The sequence below is a fragment of the Tyto alba genome, unplaced genomic scaffold (genome assembly GCF_018691265.1).
Source record: "Tyto alba isolate M040663 unplaced genomic scaffold, T.alba_DEE_v4.0 Super-Scaffold_2, whole genome shotgun sequence".
Lineage (NCBI taxonomy): Eukaryota > Metazoa > Chordata > Aves > Strigiformes > Tytonidae > Tyto > Tyto alba.
Genome location: NW_024881282.1, coordinates 5188994 through 5214242, shown reverse-complemented (window position 1 = coordinate 5214242; position 25249 = coordinate 5188994). Strand labels below are relative to the sequence as shown.

At 41.3% G+C, this 25249-nt stretch overlaps 1 protein-coding gene across 13 annotated transcripts in view; it reads left to right on the top strand.

Annotated features, from left to right (window-relative positions):
- The window catches only part of TENM4 (teneurin transmembrane protein 4), a 1435480-nt gene that overhangs the window by 1075773 nt on the left and 334458 nt on the right, over window positions 1-25249 (top strand). For all 13 annotated transcript variants that reach the window (XR_004406800.2, XM_032990906.2, XM_032990916.2 and 10 more), the window contains 2 exons: window positions 4340-4628; window positions 8965-9234. Coding sequence is in view for 12 of the 13 variants with exons in the window: in XM_032990906.2 (XP_032846797.1) it covers window positions 4406-4628; window positions 8965-9234 (493 nt within the window). In the remaining variant the exon portion in view is untranslated. The remainder of the gene's footprint in view (window positions 1-4339; window positions 4629-8964; window positions 9235-25249) is intronic.

Below are 25249 nucleotides of genomic sequence, written 5' to 3'. Positions count from 1 at the left end.
ACCTGCAATGTAAGTCAGCTATCAAAGACCACCTGTCCCTTTTGCTGTAAGCGCCTCCTAGCATATCGCTTTGTGGTGTCGCACTCTCTTGTCTGGTTTTTGATTGATGGAAGTTTGTCTTTTGAGCGGTGACTCAGAAAATAAATCATTCCCCTTGCCATTCATTCAGTGCGATTCTGCAGCACAAAGCTGGTGTGGTTAATCAAAGCTCCAAAGAGCAACAAAAAGCAACAGAACTGAGCATGAGGAGGATAGATATAAAGGATAAAACATAATAAAAAGGATTATTTGGGAGCCAACCAAAGCAAAAGCAAAATAAAAAGAGCTCCAAATAAGCATCGTGTTTACTGCATTGCTGCACCAGAACTAGAAAGCTGATTTTTTTGTTCCGCTTCTTGACATATATGCAAGGATGCGAGAAGAGTCCTACACCTCTGAAATATATAAATATGTCAAAGAGTCTGATTTTATAGGCTTTAGCATGTGAGAAACACTTTCTGGGGTCAGGGGGATTTTTCTGAGTTGAATAAGTAAAGCCTGAAGGATGCTTCTGTTGTGAATTGGACTCCAAACCAGCTTGTGGTCCAGCTGGGATTGTACAATCAGGGGGGGCTGAAAAAAAAAAAAAAAAAAAAAAGAATGCCTATTGCTATTAATTGGGCTGGACAAAAAAAAAAAAAAGTGAAATATGATATGTTATTCAGACAGCAGTATGATCAAAGAATCAATCTGAGCCAGAAACACTGCATTATAGAACAAGAAAGTCCATTCCAAGTAAAAATGTTTCAGAGAAGAAGGCTTTTGTGCTTTTATGGAGGGAGAAGGAGTGAAGGGATGGAGAGGACAATATTAGAAGCCTTTTTTTTTATATCAGGTCCAGCAAGTTTATGGAAGCTTTTAAAATTATGAGGAGCAATCATGAGTTAGAGGCAGAAAGAAACTAGTGGTTAAGTATGTAACTGAGACGAGTGTAATTCTTTGTATTTGCCATGTGCCAGAGAAGTTAGGAAAAATGTGAGGTGTTGATGGCACGGATGAAATTGTAGGAGAGGTGAAATCAAGACACCAGGAGTAGCAGATAAAAAATAATAATCTATCACAGAAACACTATGAGGTAAATTCCCTGACAACACAACTCCATTGAAGGCAAGGTATCTAAACCATCTGGTTATTGGGCCATAAAAATTAGATGACAAGAACTGCATGTCCATAGTGAGGTGCTGGAAACTTACTTAAGTCAGTTAAATGAAACAGTTACTTCTTTAAAAAAAAAAAAAAAAAAAAAAAAAAAGAAAAAATCTTAATTATATGTTTTGGGGGTGACCTTTCTAGTTGAAAAGTGTCTCCTTACACGATGGGAGAGAGAGAAGGAAAGGGCTGAGAAGAGTTAAATTTATAAAGACACGAATGAATTGGGAATTGAAGCACTGTTCTAAAGGAATGTGTATATGAATGGTGCAAATTTACAAGGCTATTTTTGATGAACTGTAGGAGGAATTTCAGTTTTTCAGCACCTTTCTTTAAGAAAAGAAAAACCTTCATCTGGTGGGAATTCAGTCAATTTCCTGGTGTTTTTTTGGCCATTTCCGAAGTTGCAAGGTTACTAATGGTTATTACAGACCCTGTTTGTACCTTGTGGCTCTAACTGTGCAGAAGGGTTTTTCCTGGCACATGTGCCTCTCCCGCTAGAGGGTTTTTAAATGACTGGCCCTTGGTAGGAATTGCTGCAGTACTCATGAGCAGAGAGAAGCCACCTTTCCTCATTTCTTTCTTATATAGTAACCTGTTCTCACGAACATTTTGCTGTCTTTGTCCCCCATGACAATAAACCACACTTTCAGTGTTCATTATTAACAGCTCTTACTACAACACCATTGTGAAAGAGCCTTTTTTAAGCTGTTTTTTAAAAGACATAACAAACCTGCTCCTTCTGAGGATTTCACACAAACAGATATGGTATAAAGGAGACAAACCAATTCAATAACAATTGCCAAAAAAAATTCACGAATTTTCAAGCCAAAAAAATTCCACTGTTTTTTAAGAGAGGAAGACAATGCAATGAAAAGCAGATGCTCTCTTCAGTTTATATCCCTCCAGTGTGAAAGTGCCAATATATTTGATTCAATGCAGCAAAATATTTGGTAGACCTCTTACACACTATGACTATGTTAAACTGGTCCTTGGCATAACGTCATTTCCTTCACTATTGCTTCCACATTCAGGCCTTAGTTTTTGCACATCTCAGGCCTTTACTCTGCGAAACATTTAACGCATGTAAATTTTGGCCGGTGTGTAATCCCATTTGCATTCACTGTATTGAATTTACATAGTTCATGAATGAATTTAAGTGAGTGAGTTTAGTGGGTCTAAACACATGTTTAAAATCAAAGTGGTGCTCAAATCTCTGCGGATAACTTAAGTAAAGCTCAATTATAAGACACTCCCTCCTTCCCCCCCATCCTCCCATTTGTGTTCAATAGTTTTTATGTGTTTTGCTGACAAATAGGAAGTGTGAACTTGGTCTGCTGCCATCACTGGAATAGATTGGGAGTGAATTAAGTGGATTTTTCTTTTTTTTTTTTTTAATTTTAAAGTAGTGTCTTAATTTCTGGGAAGAGTGCCACATAAACCGTACAAGCCATCAGAATTGGGTTCTGTCATTGCAAAGCTCATTTTGGAGGTTAAAGGGACAAAATCCAGCAAGTAGTCTTAGCAAAGAATTGCAGAAATAAGAGTGGGATCCTCTTTTTCTTTAGCCAACTTCAGGTCTATCTCACAGCTGTCCTGCAGCTCTTGCTGCTCTTGCTCCCTCCTGCAGTCTCTCTTCAACTCAAGAATTCACTTAGTTATGCTTGTGCCAGTCAGATTGGCAAGTGAGGAATTCATAATAAAATGTTGCCTTCAAGCTTCTGCATTGGTATTACAATCTGTATGTTATCAGAACCTGTACTAAGAGTCTTCCATCCTTTTCAGGCTCATAGTTTTGAGAGCCACAAACACTTCAACCTACAAAGCTCACAGCACATCCGTCCTCAACTATTGCACCCTAGCTGTGTTGTGCTGTCACACAAATCCAGGGCACAGCTTCTGAAGCAAGGCTGAGGTCTAACAGTCACAGAGGAGTAAGATTTTATTAGTATGTTCAGGATTTAGTCTTTCAAGCGAGAAATGCTGACAGAATGTGATTCAGTCCTTGTCAATGCACTTCCATATGTATTTGCTATGAGAAAGACTGAGAACTGATAGGTGTTTTCTGATCCTTTCTGTTTTTAAGTACTGCTAGTAAACAACAATATCCTGATGTAGCATTTGGAGACTTGGCTTCTGTTCTTCAGTGGTCAGGAGGACTCAGTTCCTGAGAAACTCAGCCTGTAATTACAGATTTCAGCCTTTGGTTTGTGGGTTTTATCAGTATTTTTCCTCATAAACCAGTTTAGGTATTCAAAAACATATTTTACCATCTTGCTGTGAGTCATTGACTTTTTTTTTCCTGTGGCTTCTGTTGCATTTAATAAACTTAAAATGAAAAGACAACTTATTAATTATTTTGACAAAAATACTTTTAATACGTGTTTTATTTCTGGTATCAATTTCCTCTGTGTGCAGATAAGTATGCTTGCATACTGGTGCATGTATACATTGTTTTTTCTCACAAGCATAAATCCCAGGCCATGCTGTTACATGAAGCAGAGCACTATCATTTATTTACACTTTCTCAATTCCGCTTAAGTTCTAATATATTTATAGCTGAATAAAGATGAGCCCTCTGAATAGGAAGACATTTTCATCTGATTGCCATCCATATCTCCCCCTTCATTCTTCTTTTCTCCCTCTCCCTTCCCACTTGCCTTCTCGCACTGTCTCATTCTTTTGTTCATTCCTGCTAACCTCATGATCCATCACAACACTGTTAAAACTATAGGACAGCATTTTTTCAAAGTCCTCTGGATGTCCAAATAGAGACATTTCAGCACGGCCTGATTTCCCAGAGATTAGGTGACTGATGTACCGAATACCTGCTTCCTGGATGTGTCTGAATCACTTCACCTGGAAAGAAGACACGGAAAATCACAATCAGTTTCAAATCCCCAAGTGCATGCCCAGTTCAGATAGATGCAGGTTTCTGCGTGTATGTGTCCTGTTAGCTGTGGCAATTATTAAATGAGTCACACGTAATTGAGACTTTCTTTCCATTGCTAATTGTTCTAAGAGGGTTTTCTTGCAGTCCATTAAGTAACCTCTCTTTTGTTCAGTGCAAGAATGTATGAAGACGGCAAATTAGCCTTCTGTTGCCCAAAGGAGTGAACCTAGATCCTATTTCTTTTATTCTCTCTTTCAGGTTATTCCAATCTGACCACCACACGAACGTCATTATTTTAATGTTGAATACTCAGACAAGGGTGCCATGGATGTAAAAGAAAGGAAACCGTATCGATCTCTGACTCGGCGCCGTGACACTGAGCGCCGCTACACCAGCTCTTCAGCCGAGAGTGAGGACAGCAAGGTACCCCAGAAGTCCTACAGCTCCAGCGAGACGCTGAAGGCTTATGATCAAGACTCCAGGTTGACCTACAGCAATCGGGTCAAAGACATGGTGCACCAGGAGGCCGATGAATTCTGCCGAGCAGGTGAGTACGTTTCGGCAGATGCTGCTGCAAGCAGCGTGAGTTAACTAGCTGAGAGCTGGGGCTGGGCAGGAGGCTACCTTTGAAGGACTGTGTGTCCAAAAGCAAGATACAAGGAAAGAGAGCATCAGGGAACATCTTCATTGTATTGCACATATGTGGGATGCATGCAAACCAATGTCCTTAAGTAGGATACCACTAGCCTGTGTTCATTAGCATCTACCAAGACACATTTTCTGTGTCTTAGTCTTTCTGCCTCCAACATCCGTTTCCCACTTCCCAGCATGAGACCCAAGCCTTTGTGTATGTGCTGCACAGCACTGACATGGTGTGGAAAGTCCCTGCCTGCTCAGGAAACCTTTTCACTCTGTCATGTGCCTGCCTTACCATGAAGGAAGTCAACAAGGATACTGAGGCAGAAAATGAAGGGAGAGTGACACTGTCCACACTGTCCATCTGAGCTACAAGCAAAACCCAAGAATCCTGGAAGAAGGGAGGCAACTGAGCTGCAGATGGGATGAATCACCCTTGGCATTGTATGTGGCCTGCAGGCTGTAGGTTTGAGATGGGGACATGCTCCAATATTAGAAGAGTGGTAGAGAACCACTTTTAGGACTTATAGGAGTCCATTTAGCGAATCTGGGTCACAGTAGCTGTGAAGATGTGAAGGTTCAAGGGTCAGCATGGTCTCTACAGTCCTAATAGAGATTCCAGACATTCTCCTTTTTATTGCTAGCCTGAAGTCAGTGCAGTTACATTTTCACTGTTGCTGTTGCCTACATGAGGTTAGATTTCTGGCCCCTGCTATAGTCTCATCTTCATTTTTCCATAGAGACAAGAGTGTCTTAGCTCAGAAACCAAGCAGGGGTTCACATAAATTATTTTTAGAAGTCCATCAAGAAAAGCATAAAATGGCAAAGTGAGTCAAATAGAGTAGGCAGCATTCCAGACAATGAACAGAAAATAGCTGACCCAGGCTGCTCCAAGCACACCCTCTGCAGTTTGAAGAAACTGATTCCCCAAAGGGAATGCACATAATTGTGCTTGTTTAACTTGGGGGCTACTTAATTTCACTCTTCAAACCCCACACACTTGTGGTTTTGGTGCAAGACTCATCTTTAAGGCATGCACAAGCAAAATGACTTGCAGAAGTATCTTTGTGCACATGGCTTTGGTGTTTGTATTTGAGGATAACTGCAACAGGCAATAATTAACAAAAGGGCCAATAGGTGCTGTAAGTAATACTTTTCAATCATAAAAGGAGTTTCCCTCTTAGCAACTCTGAAGTACTTCATCCTCTCTAAAGGAATCTACAAAGTTATAAAGAAAAGGAAATCTTTTAGGTCATTGAGTTTGCTCACTTCATACAATATATTCACCATGCAGGATAGATGTGAATTAGTACAGGTCAGCGGTTTTCAACCTGAGGGTCTATGAGGCCATGCAGGTCCACGGACTTCCCTTAAGAAGCCCACAAAAGATAAATAAGAAAAGCCAGTCTATTGACAGGGAGTGTAAATTTGCTGTACACAAGTTCATACTTCCCTAGGAAAATTTTGTAGGGTACTGAGAAATTGTAAAAACCACGGGTCTAAATGGCTGAAATTAATTGAGAAGTTAAGATTAACCATGTCAGTGTACCAGTTCTACTTCTGATATATCATCCACAGATTTCTCAATGTGTAATTTTCTCCCAGTTTATCCTGAGTCCCCAAACTGGCCTGAAGAGTGTTAACAATAACCCCAGACTTTCTGTGCCACATTTTCCACTGGCAGAAAGCCATGAATGGACCTCACTTTGTGGTGCTTCTTGGCCTGATCCCAGCTGAAACCAAGACTTATTAGCCTTCTTGACATCAACAAGGCAAAGTGAATTTCTCTTCTGCATTGGTTTGGAAGGCAGAGGAGGGAAACATTTCAAATTGACCAAATAAATTCAGTAAATAAACAAGTCAGCATTTAAATGGTTTTAGCTAGAGTGAGAGTGCCAGCAAACATGCAAGTCAGCACAGGAAAAAATAGACCAGATCTGAATTAAAAAGTCTCAGATATTTATTATCTTCCTTTTATTGACTCAAGTTCTTCCAGCTTAAAAGGCAACAGTGAGCATAGAATATGAAAATCGATGCATCTCCTGCCGTTTATTGCAAATAAATTTGATTTTCAGTTAATTGTTGCAGTCATTTTTCATAATTTATGAGCTGCTGTTACTGGAGAGCATCAGTCATGCTGCACACTGATGTGTCTGATGATGTTGAGTGTGGCTTGTTTCAGGGGAAGGTGGTACTCACCATCAGTGACTCAAATGTGCAAGCAAAACCAAAAGATGACATTTTCCAGTACTCCACAAAAGATGGTTTAAAAACTATCCTGGCCTTACAAGAAGAGTCAAAACTGGAAGAGATGAGCAAATTCTCTGGGGAGATACTGCTTCCTCGTGTTTATAACTTAGGTCAAGTTAATTTGCTGCCTCATGCTGTGGAGTGGTAGAGGACACTCTCTCAGACCACTTTGCAATCAAGTTAAATGGATTAATTTGCCACAGGCTTGCATTGTGCTTCCCAAGCAAGGCCCTAGGGTTTGACAGAGGTGTGAGCCCCAAGTAACCTTATCTGTCCACTCTGCCTGAAAGCTTTAATCTTGTTCAGTCAATTAAAAAGGTGTGAAGTTCATGAATGCTTTATATAGTTTGAGTGCTACCAGCTGTAGATCTGTAACAAGCTGAAACATGGTTATTTCCTGCTGACGTCAAACAGCTCCTTCTCTGACTTTACATGGAAATGTTGTCCAGTCCCATTATTCATCTTGCATTCAAACATCTTCTCTGTGTTCACTACAAGCTCCAAAGTCAACTGAATGAAGTGTAGTAAAATACAATTTTTCTGACCATTCAATGCATGTGTGCTATTATACAAGACATTCCCCATGCAGCAGGGCTCAGGGACAAGCCAGAGTGTTTCCACAAGTGTGAAACCAGACTCTGGAAAAGTAGAAATCTGACTCTTTCTATCAGATGCACATTTTCCACTGTGTGATATTTAACATCAACAAATGGAAAATTGAGGAGACCCACATGCTTGTGTGGTTTTGAGCAGGGAGACAATCAAAACTCAGTTTTAGATACAACTTTGAGGTCCAGACCTGATGAACAGATTTTAATAATGAGTAGATACAAACTTCACTGTTCAAAGGTAGGTTTGGGCCCAAACTTGCCTGGAGATCATACATTCAGATTTATCTTCTTGAAACATGTCTGAGCTGCAAACAGTGCTCTAAAACTGAGTCTGTGGCCTGTGTGTATATTAGGCAGGTTCCACCTTTCTTTTTATTGCAGGGGATTTATGTATTGAAATAATGGGAAGAAGCCAGCTAGAATGAGTTTGATCACCGGTGTTGGTATTTGGCCATGATCCAGGACCTGATGGTTCCTATGAGTTATAGATAAAGTTCCTTAATCCATTTGATCAGTGTGTAGTGTAACAGGAGCCAGGGTGCGTTGTGCCATATAAATGCACGGTGCAGCTAAAGGCTGAGTGGCCAAACTCTTTTAAAGACATCCAGGGCTGAAAAATAAAAGAATGCATTAATAAATGAATGTGGATTAAAATGGAGCCACTAAATGGTCTCCCCATCCTCCTAGTGCAACTTCCCGAACAAAGTGTGCTAATATTTGAAGGTTCATTCCCATTGATTCCATCTGATTTTGAAGCTCTGCAGGTAACTAGATATGAACTCGAGTCATTTTTCAGGTTGCATTTTCAGTCAGCTAAACAATTGTATTTATTTGCAGCCAAATAACCTCTGCTGTGACTGTATCAGAATGAATAGCTAAACTGAGTAAAGGTGTGAGTGGTCAGCAAGGGGGAAGTGAGATCGCCAAAGGAAATGTAAACCCCTGGTATGTAATTTCAGGGATTTCAGTGAGCAGAATTCACTCAAATTTCCTATTGAAGTAGAGTTGCCAGGTGTATGGCAGGACTTTCAATCATTGCAAGCCTCATTTCGCTTTTCTCCCAAGAAGATTAGTTTTTGTCTCTCCAAAAGAGTTCCAACATTTCTCCATCCGTCTTTGCTTTCAAATTTGATGATTTAATTGAACGCACCCCGAGTTCTTGTCAGATTCAGGAAGCAGGAATCCAGCTGCTTTTTGGTCTTGGCATGATGACTTGGTCTGAGCCTTAGCAAGAGCACAAAACAGGGGGATCTTCAGTATGATGTTAGGACTTGGGAGCTGCTGTGCCCCACTTGAAGACAGAGGTTGAACGGTTCTGCCATTGACTTGTTCTAGACGAAACCATCCCCTGTTAAAGGGTAACCAGGCTGCTGTGTTTTCTCCCAGGAGCCAACTTCTCTTTGCGAGAGCTGGGTCTTGAAGACGTGACACCCACACATGGGACTTTGTACCGGACTGATATCGGGCTGCCCCACTGTGGCTACTCCATCAGCGCCGGCTCGGATGCCGACACGGAGGCAGACGTGGTCATGTCGCCCGAGCACCCCGTGAGGCTCTGGGGACGCAACACCAAGTCCGGACGCAGCTCCTGCTTGTCGAGCCGGGCCAACTCCAACCTCACCCTCACCGACACGGAGCATGAGAATACCGAAACCGGTAAGTGATGACAGCATGCACGATCTACCACAAATGCCTCTTCTTACCGCTCCACCTCAATCTTCCTGAGGTTTTGTGTTGGGGCTTTTTTATCAGACTCAGTGACAACAGTCTTCTAATAGCCCCATGCCGTGGCCTTTTGTACTGTCCTACAGAGTGTTTGTTAATAAACTGCTGGAGAAAGTCCTACTTATTTATCACAGCGACAGAGATCATTAAGTGGCTGTAATACTCTCTATGCTTTTTGTAGCAACCTTTCAGACAAAAAGCATTTAAATCTCCCCTCCCCTGGCTGATGCTGTTCTTATCTTTGCTACAGATTTTCGGGGCAGATAATTTCCTTCTTTTCCTTGCTGGTTCCTTGACAGGAGCCGTTTCATTTATGTAAATCAGCTGACTGCTCTCTGAAGGAAAATGATGGCAAAATATTTTTAGAAGCCTTTTTCTTCACGTGAAATAAAAGCTGAAGGTCACAGATTTTTTATCTCTGTAACTTTGTGTTCCCAGCTGCGGGGACTCCTGCATGCGTTTTGTAGGTCTGCGAACCTTTTGGTCAGCAGTTCTGCCAAGCAGTGTAGGAAGGAGAGAGGATTTTGATTCAATTGCAGCTTGACCCAGGAGTTCACACAGCCATATATGCCTTTGCACCTTTAATTCAATTATGGCACAGCCTGCTTCTTAATATAGCCACTGCATACAAGTCATCGGGAGCTTGAGCTCAGTGCAGAAAGCTGATGTGAAATGACTGTATTGCTTGTTCTCTTTATGCTTTTTGCCACAGTATTATAGTGACAAATGATGATAACATTTCCTTGGGAAGCCATGACACAGCGAGACATACACCACCCACATGATTTTATGTTTAACTCCCAACAAAATTACTGTAGAAGCTTATTAAGTTTCTGCTCAAAGATAATGATATATTAGGCAAAGTTCAAAGATAAACAGCCTTATGTTTAAAGGATGTACAGAAGACTCTTTTAAAATTATTTTACAATATTTTTTAAAGTTTCTTAGTTCAGTATCTTACAGGGTTGCACCCATTAGGACAGGCAGACACGCAGTGCCAGATTACATTGTTTTCCTTCCAAGCCTTGTGTTTTGATGAAAACCCACAGATATCATCAGGGTCAATTAGAGTTTTACACACTCCCAAGAAGTCACTAAAATACAACCAAAACCAGACTTGCACTTCCATCCCATTCTCCTGTAGCCAAAGCTCTTTCTTGTGCTTTCCATGGTGGTGAATAAGCAGCTATGATCCTATCCCATACTTTTTTCTTTTCACGCCTACTAAGAAAAGCAAAGTACAGAATTTGTCTAGGTTTGTTTTTTTGTTGGTTTTTTTTTTGGTTGGTTGGTTGGTTGGTTGTTTTTTGTTGTTTTTGTTTTTTTGTTTGTTTGTTTTTTGTTTGTTTGTTTGGTTGGGTTTTTTTTGTCTTAAAAGAGAAGAATTACATTAGCTGCTGGAGTTTTTTTCCATAATGCTATCTCTACATCAAGTGCAAATGCAACTTTGTACCTACAGATCACTTACAAATGAAATTAAGTTAGCAACAACACATTATCAACAGCACATCATAGAATCATAGAATGGTTTGGGTTGGAAGGGACCTTTCAAAGTCATCTAGTTCCACCCCCCCTGCCCCAGGCAGGGACACCTTCCCCCAGCCCAGGGTGCTCCCAGCCCCGTCCAACCTGGCCTTGAACCCTTCCAGGGAGGGGGCAGCCACAGCTGCTCTGGGCACCCTGGGCCAGCGCCTCACCCCCTGCACAGGGAACAATTTCGGCCTTAGATCTCACCTAAATCTGCCCTCGGTCAGTTTAAAACTGTCACCCCTTGTCCTTTCCCCACATCCCCTGACACAGAGTCCCTCCCCACCTTTCCTGTCCCCCCTTTAAGCCCTGGGAGGCCGCTCGAAGGTCTCCCCGGAGCCTTCTCTTCTCCAGGCTGAACCCCCCCAACTCTCTCAGCCTGGCCTCCCAGGGGAGCTGCTCCAGCTTTCTGATCATCATGCCTTGAAAGGCTTTCCTGAAAGTAATAACAGAGGCAGTAGTACTCATGTCTGGACTGAAGAAACCTCCAATTCCTCTTCCCTTATATTTAATGACATACTAACCATTTCTTGAACCATCATTTCATAGCAATTAAAAAGAAAAGGTAGAAAGGTGGAGAACAGACCTGCAGATATTTTAAGTGCTGTACAAATGCAGGAGTTTCTTTGGTCCCTAGGCATTTGCAGTCTTAGGTGTTGAGTGTTTTGAATGAGAAAGACTATATTATAATATACATGAAGCCTGTAGAGCATAAATAAAATCTAGAGTGGTGGTGACCAGTATGTAATTGTATTCTTAATATTGTCAAAAAAAAGAAGCGATGGAACTTGAGGGAAAATATTACGCTACAAATTTTGCTGTGGGTAACTTCAGCTGATGCTTACACTTTCCTGGGAAGATGTCAGAGACATCAACCAGGTTCAGGTCACAAAAAGTGGTCCAGAGCTGAGAGAAAGACATATCATTTCAAGACATGGATTGCACTTGAATTGGTGGTATAAACGTATCCAAACAAAGGTTGCGAGGGAGGAAGAGAAGGACTAAGGAAAAGTCTTAAATGTACACAAAATTTGGACATTTTAATTTATAATTGCTTGGCACAGATAAAGGTGTGAGAAACTTTTGCACACAAGCTCCTCACAGCCTGAAACCTGCTGTTGAAGCAAATGAAGCCTGAGATCCTCTCAGAAGCTTTTTCAAGCAAATGCAAAAGTTGCTCTGTGTTTCCTCCCTCTGCACATAAGTTAGTCAGTGTTACTCTGGGCCCTCTGCTGCTAGCTACCACACAGGCTATTTTGAGAAATCTCAGATTTATAGGAGAAAGGTTTTCAAGAAGACACAAAATTTTGCTAATGGCAGCATAAAGTAACATAATGCTATGACTCAGTTTACAGGATACCTTTAGTAGTCAATATTAATTGTTGACAGTATTGATAGAAGTTATAGCCTTTAGCTGAAGTCAATATGGAGCTTTATGAACCTGCCATCAACAGAAGATTTTATGGGGCCCATTAAACCAACTTTTCCAATGAAGGTTAACGTCAGCAATTTTTATGCTGTTCATTATTTATCCAAAATAAATAATCAGAATTTACTTCTGATGTTTGTAAATCCAAAGCTGTCAAAGCACATTTCTACCGAGACAGTTATTGTGTTCTTCGAAAATGAGAGGTCTGGCTCCCTTGAAAAGCAGGATTGCTTTTATTCGAGGAGTGGTGATGCCTTGAAGGAACAGATACACTGCTCAGTAATTGTAGCCACAATCCACCCTTCTGTCTTTACAAAAGCCAATGAAGTGGTCCGGTTCCATGGCATATTACAGTCCATAAATCACTTGTACAGGCAGCTGGCATGGAAAGCCTTGCATTGCTTTATCTAAATGGTTCCCAGGCTTTCCAGGAGGTTGAATACTTTTACTAGGTTAAGAATTTGTTTTCTCTGAAGAGTTAGCTTGAGTTATAACTCTGGCATTGCCCTGAGCTCAGATCCTGCACACACAAACAGCCCCAATGGCTTCCCCTCCATTGGGCAGTGCTTTTTGCTCAACCTGGATTGTCACTTTGCAGAGTAAGGGAACAGAAGGGACAGATCGAGTTACTGCACCTTGTCTGGGGATAATGCAATCACTCTGTGCTGCTAATGTAGCTGGAACTTCATATAGCTCAAGGGTTATTCTGCAGCGTGACCGTCTAGGCTAAGCTGAAATCGTGAACTCCCATGCACAGTTCACAGTTCAGACCCATGCACAGGGAGGAGTTTGGTTCCTGGAAGTCTAGCAATAAAGTTAGGAGAACCTCTTTCCTATACCAGTTCACACTATTTCTCAGCAAGACTAATTCAAGCAGAAGAAGTTCCTGAAGTAGTCATTTGGATCTGAGCCTGGAGTTAACTGGCATTACCTTAAGTAACCCTGAACAGGTTTTGTACCGAGCCAGCAATTGTTTAATATAAGGAAGAGCACAATGAAGGAGAACAAGGTAATAGTCTTCCAGAAATTGACTTATTTTTCAGCAATTCAGTCGCATACTAAAAGCAAAATACTTCTAATCATAAAGATGTCATCATAAAAATACAGTACCACAGAATAATTTATGTTGAAAGGCATCTCTGAAGGTCTCTGGTCTAGTCTCTTGCTTAAAGCAGGGCTAGTGTTGAGATCAGATCAGGTTGCTCGAGGCTTTGTTTAGTTACTCTTTGAGTATCTCCCAGGATGGAGAGGCCACAACCTATGTCCTGGTTTCGATGCTGACCATGCTTGTTGTGAATAACTCTTCTTCTTAGAGTAAGTCAGAATTTTCACTGCCACAGCTTGTGTCCATTGCCTGTCATCCACTCACTGAGCATCTCCAAGAACAATCTGACTCCATCTTCTGTATTTCTCTCATACCTAAAATAATCAAAAGACAGAAGCTAGATCTCTCTTTTGCCATCTCTTCTTTTAACTGAACAAATCCACTTAGATCCTCCTCTCCTCGTAAATGGTTTGTAATCAGTTAGGCACTGGAGAACATAGTCAGAGGAGTCTGAGGAACTCCAGTGCTCAAAGTTTTAAATTGTAAACTAGAAAAACAGTCACTGAGAATGTTCTAGATTGGATGCTGCCTCAGTCAGAGTGGCTGTACATGCTGGCCTCTTAAGCCTGCCTCTTTCTCCAATTTCATTAGTTTGCACCATGGCTGTGCTTTCTTTGACCTAAATGCCTTGCAGGAATGTTCAAACTGGGCTTTAAGCACCTCAGGTTTTTGTACTGCCTTGAGTGCTCCTAAAAGATGTAGAGATAGACAGTGTTTGTGTGTAAGCACCCATGAAACTGGTTCTGAATGTTTTCTTCAGGTCTATAAGGGAGATTTTACCCCCCCAATCCACCCACAGTTCTGAATCATGCTGGTAGTCCCCACATAGATCCAAACATGAGAGATGGGTAGAAAAAGTAGATATTCCCATACAGAATCCCTTCCCACAAAAAACAAAACAAAACAAAATAAAACAAAACAAAACAAAAAAAAAAAACCAAAACTACTTTTTTCTCTGCCTTCAATGCAATAATGAGCTTACTCAGTGCAGTCACTACAGGATTACTTTAGACCTGAGCCAACTGCATTTTTAAAATTTGTCTCTGTGAAAGTGGAGTTGCAGCCCTTTTCTAATAAACAAACAAACCAATAAGCAAGTTCAGATTAACTTTCAGCTATTCCAAAGAAGCTGTGGCAAACTAAGGATTCACTTTAGTTTTAATCTGGGTTTAGTGTTAATATCCACTGATGTATGTAGTTGCTTAACTATGAGGAGCGGGAGAGAGGGGGAGCAGTTTTCTTCAATAGCAGGACAAGTCAGCAGTGATTAATGCTGCATACAAGTGCAGAGTGGAGCTGATGTTTCTCTCTGTCATCATCTCCTCTTGGAAAGAATGTGGGAAGTGTCAAGCGGCCAGAAGGATCTCACAGGCAGGATGAGTAACATCAGATGGCTCAAGACAGTTCAACTGAGCTGGAGATGCTCAGTTGCGATATATTGTGTAAAGAAATTCTTGCGGCAGAAGTGTTCCTGAAATGTGGTATTTTCTTATCTAATGGACTGCGAGATTAGTAGACATGAACTAAAATTCCAGATCTAACCACCCTGGAAGCCAAAACTCAGGCTGCAGGATCATTGCTGTCAACTTACGCTGTGCTGCTTCTTCCCATCTTCACAATTCAAAAATATGTAGGAAACATGTCATCCTGCAAAGAATTCTGCATGCATTTTATGTGTGCAAAAGGGGTGAGTACGACATTTCTGGGCTCTCCCATTTAACACTGAACTAGATGCAGACACGTTCAGCCCCAGCACTTCCACCATGCATCTGTTGATCACCTCTGTTTAGGAAGAACAGTTTAATCTCCAGGCCCATTTGTCTTTGGCTTCATCTCTGAAATCACCAGTCAGTGCCAAAAGTGGTATGGTGACTATAGTAATACAGACACTTACAAACTGGTGACAAGATTAAGAGCGCAAATTCATTTTCCTTTGCTGGACCCACATCCTACAGAGACGAATAATTTTTCTTTTAGTCACTACTGTTCTGGGATGCATTTAAATGAGCTTTAAAACTGTCACGCTAACAACCAGCCCAATATCCAAACCTGCTCTCCAAACCTTACCAACTTGACCAGAAAGGCAGCGGATATGTTACAGTTAACTTCTACTTTCCCATTAAATAAATTGCCTTTCTGGAAAATTCTCACAGGCCTTTGTAAAATTGAAGCGTACTTGCAATCAGGATCTGGAAAGCTCACATGATAGCTTTGCCTGCTCTACCATCACAGACACATTTTAATTGACATAATACATGATTTAAAGAGCATTTCTTGCAGTAACTGCCACACTTTCTGCTTCCACATTGCTTAAGCCATTACTGCTACTGGAAAGAATGCTTAAGAAACTGCATAGGAAATTAGGACTTGATAGAATTGAATGCTTATAGAAGATATTTAGAAACACAGGGGTACGTTACAGCAGGAAATAATTAAAGACAAGTCTTTCAAACAAGGAACACCAAAGAAATTATATAATTTTATCTCTCCTGTGTAGTTAAAAATCTAAGTAATGCTTTCACTTATTCAGTGGTGTCTGATACAGACCTCACTGAAGCTGTTGAATACTCCCATTGCCATCAGCAGTGTTAGATCAAGTCCTAGGTGTATGATGGTAACTATCTATTTTTGCAAAATAGTCAGCATGTCAGAGTGGTATAAAGCCCAGTACAATTGGTTAAATACACTGCAACATAGAATCACAGAATGGTTTGGGTTGGAAGGGACCTTAAAGATCACCCAGACCCAACCCCCCTGCCCCGGGCAGGGCCCCCTTCCCCCAGCCCAGGGTGCTCCCAGCCCCGTCCAACCTGCCCTTGAACCCTTCCAGGGAGGGGGCAGCCACAGCTGCTCTGGGCACCCTGGGCCAGCGCCTCACCCCCCGCACAGGGAACAATTTCTGCCTTAGATCTCATCTAAATCTCCCCTCCTTCAGTTTAAAACTGTCACCCCTCATCCTGTCCCTACACTCTCTGATAAAGATTCCCCCCTCCACTTTCCTGCAGGCCACCTTTAAGTACTGGAAGGCCACTGGGAAGCAAACATGCTTTTCGCCACTACGTTTCTTATATGCATTTTGGCTTCTTATTAAATCAGAACACTATTCTGATGATCAAGCCACATGCTCCAGAACTTCATCAGCTTTTTCTAAATATTTTCTCTTCAGAGCTGTTTTGTAATAGCTAGGGGAGCTCTAGTAAAATGCTAATTATTTATGTTTTTCTTGTTCCCTTTAGCTGTCCAGAACTCGTCTCCTAATGTTGTCTATACTTAGTACCAGAGGTCTTGCAAGGTTCTCCTAAATAGCTCTGAACTTCTGCAGAGGAAGGATTTTTATTCAGTTTTCTTTACATTCACCTTCCTGTTTCCCACATCATGTTGACCCAGATCACTGGCCCAAAATACAATTCACTATATCAGTGCAATTAGCAGTGCCAGAATTACTGTGTAATCTTAGCATTACAAATTATTTGTTAATACCCCAGTTGATAGTCCATGGTGACTTTTCTTTTTATTACCATGTTTTGCTGAGTAATTTCCTTTCAGACTTCATACACTCTGTTGTTAATATTGTTACCGTGGTTGCAGCAACATCATCTTTTTTTTTTTCTTCTCCTTTGAATTAAATAGTGCATTATAAAGTACTTCCAGTAAATGAGTGTATGCTTCAGACATGCTTCTTCTGCAAACAATGTAGGCAAAAATGTGATACTCAGACTCTGGAGAATTCAGGAAGGAGATTTAAACAAAAAAAAATAAAAAATTCTTCTCAATAAATAATAATAATAATAAAAAAGGAATGTGCTATGAACTATACTTTATTAAGATTCCTTTATGACTTAAGAGTAGGGGAAGACAAGAATAAATTAGAATTACCCAGTTAAGATCAGGCATCTGCTAGATGTCATCTTTCACTTGCCTCCTATCAGTTGTGACCTTAATATTAACAAGATGTTTCAGCTTGAAATAAAAATTAGCCAGAACCCATATTCCTAAAGATCCATCATCAATTGCAGAAGTTAGTGAAGAACTACAAAAACAAGTAGCAGATCTAGAAGGGAATTTTCACTAATCCCCCCTCCCTGTTTCAGCTCCTCAAAACTCTTAGACTGCTCCTTTCCAGGTAGGATTTGCAAGAAATTCCCCATTTTAACAGTACGTGGAGATTGCTTGGATACTGCAGCCGACTGAAGCTGCCTCACAGAGATGTTCAGAGACTCGATGATCACTTGAAATGTGAAGTCAGGGGAAGGAATGTGCCTTCAGGCTCTCCAACCGTAAAGATACTAATATTCCTACGAAGAATGTTAGTCCTAAAAAGGGGACTACATGACCATTCCAAATGGTACATTCTCCACTGAAAAATGGCTCCCTTGAAGGCTGTTACATGTTCCTTACTTGTGATTCAACTTTCTAACCACTGACATTCTTGATGATGGATTCCCTGTATTTTCTGTCCTCTTATCTTTTTTGTCCTCTTTAGATATTAGCCCTGAGACACTTCTTGAAAGTGAAAAGGTGAGGCACCACCTCACTTCTTCAGAAGAGTCTCAGAGAAAGTTTTACCTTGATGGGACAGTAAATTGGTGGGGTTTAGGGCAACAAACCCTTAATCTCCTTCCACATTCAACCAATCCCCTGTCCACTGAGTGTAAAACAGCCTTCCAAATGAGGATGCTGCCATCTCTCAGGCTGGATTCAACCCACTCAGGAGCTGATTGTCCCTTTGGTAGCAGCTAATTCACCCCAGGGACCACAGAGAGAACCAGCAGCATCCATGCTCACAGTTTAGGTACATAGGATTAGTCTGAGTTTAATACTTCAATTGCTGTGTTAGTGATCAGTATCTTGATTCTGTTACACAGTGAAGGAATTCCCACTGATTTCTAGGGCCAATCTATCTCATCACTGGCCTCTTTGCCTCTAGAGGAAAAGAGGTCTTTCCATTTTCTTTTTTTATTATCTTTATTCCCATATGGTAGGTCCCATAGAGAATGTATTTTCTGTATTACTGTAACCTGTGTCTGAAAGGATGCTGACATTAAAACTTTTCACAATGTTATTCTGCCATAATGAACTGCAGTTCAATATAGGTTAGTATGTAGGTTTCACATTATTATTATTGTGATGATGGTGAAGCCATTAAGCAGGAAAAAAAGGCCCAAACTCTAGAAGCTCATTAATAGCCTAGATACTGAGGGAGAGGGCATGTAGAAACAACATTAACAGGTAAGAATTTACTGTTCTTTACAATTACGCTGTTAATTTTCATCCTTTCCTTCACTACTTTAAACTGCCGTGTCATGGAGACTTTTTTTTAAGGAAAATAATTGCATTTATTAATATTGCTGGCAAGCTGCCAAGTATTCGGGAAGTAAATCTGTGCATTTTTTACACTATTTCTGAGTGCTGTAAATAATTTCTTTTGGTGTGAAACACCCTAGGGGGAATACAGCTAGGTTTAGCAGCATACGACCTATTGCTCTTTTGATAGCGATACTTTGCTTCCAGCCTGGTTTTGGGGTGGGATTTATGTGCAGTGCTAATGGGGAATGGTTAATGCCACGAGGTGAGGATTACGGTCAGGACACCAAGGGCAATCAGGGCTGGCATGGACATCAGTGCTTGGGTCAGGATGGACCTGCAGCTTGCTGGTCATATGGAGTAGGATTTTGCTTTTAGGGCCAGACACAAGCTCTGTCCTAAGCAAATGATTGAGCCCTCCTGGGACAGATGAAAGAAAAAAAAATCATGGAGAAAAGCAAAGGATTTGAGGGGACAATAAACCCAAACAAGGAAGGAGTGATGGCTGAGGGGTCCAAATGGTCTGCTATCTGTATCTGTGGCCAAAGGACCCTTGCCCTGCAGAGTTAAGCCTGCTGGTTAAGCACAGATCATGGAGCCAAAGCTTATTTTCCTTTTGCCTTTCCCCCTTTTTCTCCTTCATCCTGGATGTGTAGGGGTCACACCAAGCTGCAATGGGCAGGACATGCCAATATGCTATCCCAGACTTTCAAAGAGGTACAGCACTATTTCCTGCACAAGGGAAAGGCATACCAGGCTTTCTCCCTAGTCTGGCATTTACAGACTCTCATGTCTGTATTTCTGAATTCCCATTTGGAACATTGCATCTACTTCTAGGTCCAGCACACAGGGTGTTAGTCCATATCTGGATGAGTCTCCTCCAAAGCCGCTTTTTTCAGTGAAGATGCATCTCCAACCATAAGCAGAACAAAGTGAAAGGAAAGAGCACATTATTTTTGTTTTATCCATGCCCAGAGGTGCACACCAAGCTCCAAATAAAAAAAAAAGCACAGCTTATACCATGAGAATTTGTTCATTAAAATCTCATTGCTTTATTTCTCAGAGGCTTTTGATTAACTTTTAGCAAAAATGCCATTTATTCAATTCAGGGCAGTTACTGAAAATGCAGCACTGCCCTACTTCTGAAAAGTTTCCAGCATTTCTTTGAACTGCCCCTAAAAACTTTAATTATATGCTCTACGGCAGGTGGTTGTTTTGTTTTGTCCATGCCAGCACAGATCATTTAAAAACATATATATATAGAGAAAATAATAATTCCTATCTGGTGTTCATATAGATTAAATGTTTTACAAAATTAACTTTGTTACCACCCAATCAAAAATAAGTCTTTGCCACACATGACTAAATTATGCAAAGACATTTGGGGAGCAGACATGTTATGGTACTCAGAGAAAGGCTGCTTTTGGGTGGGCACTGGACTGCAGTTCAGGAGATTTAATCCATTGCTCTGCTATAGACAATGCTTAACCTTGGCTGTATCACTTCATTTCTCTTTCTTTCTGTTCCCTGTTAGAAAATCAGGATCTATCAGTTCCCTGTTAGAAAATAAGGATGTTCTTTCTTTTTTATCTCCACCCCCTTTTAAGTTGCGAACCCAAATATTTTCTAATCAGACATAAGGATAGCAGCAAATAAAGCAACTGTACTCCAGTTCTACTTAGTAATGTATTAAATGAATTCTTAGCACTGATGTGTTTAAAATATTACACAGGCCCTCAAATATGCACTGAATATCTTGGGGGCTGAAAAAGCTGCGTTTTGTTGCTGCTGCATTTATTTACAAGCTGTGGAATAGTGTTGAGCGACTATGAGGTGGAGAGTGTCAAACCAACCGTGCAGCACAAGCCATTACAGCAAAAGCTCTCCTGGAGATTCACAAAAGCTTCTTGGGTCCTCTAATGGTCACAGGAGCCCAGGGCACTCGCTGAAAACAGCATGAAAGGCTCAGAAATGTGCCCAAGTGGTGGCTTTTTTCTCCCCTGGCAACTCCGTAGGCGAGACCTTTTCATGCCAGGCAGAGTGAACTGGCAGCCAGCGCAGCCCTCTTCTCGCTGATGTATTTAATGACCCCCCCAAAGTGCTACAGGGCTTCCACAACCCACTTCAGTGTTGGAAAACTCAGAAACAAACTACTTCATCAAAATGACAGATTTCTGCCGCACTCAGAAACACGTGCTTTGATTTCTGCCCTGGTTTGGTCATTTTGTAGTGGGGGGGATAGGAATGTTTTGTTTTGTTTTTGTTTTTTTTTTTTTAACTTACGTTAAATACACATTTCTTCTTTTAATAGATAAATTGTTTAAACAAAATGGGAAATTATAGCAGGCTCAACTATGGCTTAAATTCAGAATAATAAGTTAAAGACTTGTAAATCATTCTTAGATCATTTCCAAGCAACTATGTCTTAACTGCCAAATTCTTAAGGAAAGTCAAAGTAGTAAATTGGCTGCAGTTTCTGGGCAAGCACCTAGAACCAGTCTGTGGAGGTGCCAGATAAGCTCCTGACAGCAGCTGCTTCTTCTGCAGGTGGAAAGAGATTTTTTTCACATCAACTCATTCAAGTTGAATGCTCAATGAGTGTGTTCAGAAGTCAGAAAGTCAGAAGCTTACAGAAGTCAGAAATCCACCAGCAGCAGAAAAGGAGGGGAGGGGAAAATCTGCGTGAATAAAAGCAGAGACAAGATGTATTACAGAGACTCCCAGGACGCAACTGGTTTAAGAAGTTGCCAGCCCAGGTACCACCTCCCATGCCCTTGCAGGCGTCCTCCATCCAGTCACAACAGTGCAACCCCTCATGGAGTCCAACTCTGATTTACACCCAATAAGTGTGTGATCTGAAGCCTTTCCTCAAGGACAGGGTGACAGCACACTGAGCTGTGATTTCACAGCTCCCGTGGGACCGCTGCCATCCCACACAGAGAGATCAGGTCGACCCAGGGTAGAACAGCAGAAATCCCACTCAACAGAAAGGCTTTGTGATTTGGGTCAAATACAGGCCAGTGGCTGAGGGTGGGGTAACAAAACCACCTGGGAGCTATTTTAGCCTGCATTGCCAGTGAGGAAGAAGCATTGCCGAGCTCTGTTAGAAATGTACCTCTGTTCCAGTTCCCCAGCGACAGCTAGCGCTGTCTTTGTTAATGCCAACTCATTTTCTGTGCAAGACTTATTTTCTTCTCGTATCTCCAGCAGGTTCAAGTACTTCTATTTCACTCAGTTTGGGAGGAGGGGGGTGAAATTATGACTGAATTCCAGTTTCCATTTAAATGCAGCTTGACGTGAATTCCAAATACAAAAAAAAAAAAATCCAGCAATCATCTACTGAATAAGAAATCTGTTGTTCACCATTTTGTCTTCCTAAAAAGTGTAAAAAGTAGGAATCTGAATAAATGCATGCTAAACTATATAATTGCTGAAATAAATATGTATAGATATAGGATATTCTTTGATTTAGCATAAAGAAGCAGCAAATTATATCAATCAGTGAGAATCAACCAGTTTTAAAAGAAAATAACTGAAAAGCACAAATGCAAAACAAGATTAAAACTGATTATTTAAATCAAGAGTATCTGTTTGCTGGTTCAAACCATGATTACAATTTAAATCAAGCCACCCTGCCGTGAATAGTTTAGGGACAATGGTTTGTCCCTCTTATATAATGTACAGATTATATAGCCGACAGAACTTCATGCTGCTTGTAAGGAACGTGGAAGTACTAATCCTCCATCTCCAGCCACATTATTCCTTTGGTTCTAGTTTGGTTTAGGTGTTTGAAATAGGCAAATGGCAATCCTCAGCTGAAAGAGTGGGAATCTGGAAACCCACAAAAAGATCTGAGAGATGTTTTTTCTTTTGGGAGCCTTAGGATGGCAATTAAATTGAGATTCAATTGCTACCCCAGAGCCAGGCTGCAATGCTGATTCCCCAGTAATATGGGGGCTGAAAAAGCAGATGTAGCCCTTTATTAGGGTATTAAGGGACATGTCTCCCTCCCTCCAAGGTACCACTGCTTTGGATAATTATATTCCACTTCACAAAATTCCCTTTTGCACCTGCAGTTGGATGGGGTGTTTCTCCTCCATTAAAATGCTCTGTTTTGCTGCTGTGCTCTACCGAGCAGCTGTTAATGTTCCACCCCAGAGGTGTCTGCAGTCCAGTGATGGGTGAAATGATTAAGGCTAGCAAGGCACTTGATCATTTGGAATGAAAGGTGCTACATAAACATACCCCATTAGTTTTATTAAGGCTCAACAAAGCAAATTTTTCCTGTAGCTGGTTCTGCTCCTCCTTGGCGTTTAATACGATGAGTTCCCTCTGGGAGGCATGGCAGGTAAATGCAGCACACATATGGTTTTCTGGATGTATTCTTCAGCTTTCCTTAAAGAAGCCTGTTTCCCAGACTGATTTGACCCATTGTACATTGGAGGAAATGAATGCTGTGTTTGTAGAAGTTTGAAGGAGTGTCACTTCTGGGCTACTTCTCAGGAAAATGAAGGTGATGACCTTGGGCATTGCAGACACTTACCCTGGCATCAGGAGAATAGAAAACTTGGCATAGGATCAGTCTATGAACAAGAATAGGGAAAGGGTTTAGAGGAATGCCACCTGATGGGACAACAGAGAAAACAGGTCTTTTCAGGCAAATCAGGCTTCGGTCTTTAAGCATGTTAGAAGTTTGGTTGATAAAGAGAGGGTTTAATTACATGTTTGCAAAGTACTGAGTTCTGCATGGCATTGGCTCAGGCATCTAGATAAAGATTGGCAAGGACATTTATGAAAACAGAATAGAGATGTATATATTTGTAAATTCTATGCCTAAATGAGACTTGTGATGCACAGCAGCAGAGTAAATGTGCTCTCCTTGTTCCCTCCCAAGTCAGTGTCCTGCTGCCCCACCTGAATATTTCTGGCTGTTGACTGTGCATCAAGTGTGGTTCCCCCTGAGGAGAGTCCTTGCCATTCCATCTGCATAGGACCCCTTCCACTGGTATGATGCCTGCTCTCGAGTCATGACTAATTTATTTTCTTTGGTCATTTTTTTGCTGCTGTTGGAGCTCCGAATGGAGAAAGCAAAAATCAGAGGTCAACTCACAAAAACTCTATGGCTTCTATTAAGACTGAATAGGATATTTTCACAACTCCCTTTGATGGGGCTTATGCAATTTTAGGTAGATTCTTTCACATGAGCTGGTAGCAAATAGACTGGCTCCCGTATGACTTTTGGATGATTAACCCTCTTCCTGCTCCTGTTAGGCCTTGGGATTTGTATGAATTGAAGCAGAGCCATGGTGAAACATGGAATCATAGAGTGGTTTGGGTTGGAAGAGACCTTAAACATCATCTAGTTCCAACCCCTATCCCATGGGCAGGGCCCCCTTCCCCCAGCCCAGGGTGCTCCCAGCCCCGTCCAACCTGGCCTTGAACCCTTCCAGGGAGGGGGCAGCCACAGCTGCTCTGGGCACCCTGGGCCAGCGCCTCACCCCCCGCACAGGGAACAATTTCTGCCTTAGATCTCATCTAAATCTTCCCTCTCTCAGTTTAAATCCATTACTCCTTATCCTGTCAATACATGCCTGTGTAAAAAGTCCCTCCCCAACAGTCCTATCCTTTTAGTGTAAATGGATGAACCAAGTTCTTATGTGGTCAAAAACTAGCAATTTTTTGACAAAAAAGAAGGCAAAAAAAAAATCTACATTAATTGTGATAGAGAATTTTGGGGGTGAAATAATAGGTATTGAGGCCATAGGTACTAGAACTCAGTATGATGCTTTTCAACATTTTAGTGGTTATCTAGTGGAAAAGTTAAATTCTTGGCTGGTATTGTGCATGGACATTAAAACTAGATAGAGTGGTAGAACTTTACAAAGAAAAAGCTGTAAGGACAGGACCTAAACAGGCACACTATGATGCAGGCAGATGCAATGATCTACAGCTATACGGGACTGGGAAACTATTGAATGCAGCAGGGTGACAGCCTGAAAGTCTTGGCTCTATGAAAACTCATGGGGTCAGGTTAAGCAGCCTCCCAGCACCAACTCTATGCGATGCTCTCGATATCTTGCTGGAAGGCAAACAAAATGAACAGGACAACTGGGTGAAAGCAGCTGTGATATAGAAGAACTCAGACTAACTTCTCTCTGTAAACTGCATGATTATGGAAAAAAACAGTTTCCAAAGGTGTATTTGGGAAGGGATTAGTCTGTTTTCCTAGAGAGATATTTTACCACCTCAGAACAGAAGCTTTTTTTGAAAACCTTTAGGAAGAGCTGCGGTCTGGACTCTGAAGCAAACATAGCCCCCAGTCATTTTTATCTCAGTCATTGTCACCGGAGGTTTGCATTCTCAGCATCAGATTATAGTTGGTTCCACATGAGCACAAAAGGTAAGAGAAGATATTCAGGAAGTGTTCCCAAAGATACCATAGACCCTAGCATCTATTGTTGCCCCTGAGCAGTACCCCAAGAGATTCATGTCCCCATAGACACTGATGAACTGAGTCCTTAACCTTCTTTTAGTTCTTTTCTGCTCTAGTGTCTCACTGTAAGTAATGTTTTCCAAGCCTT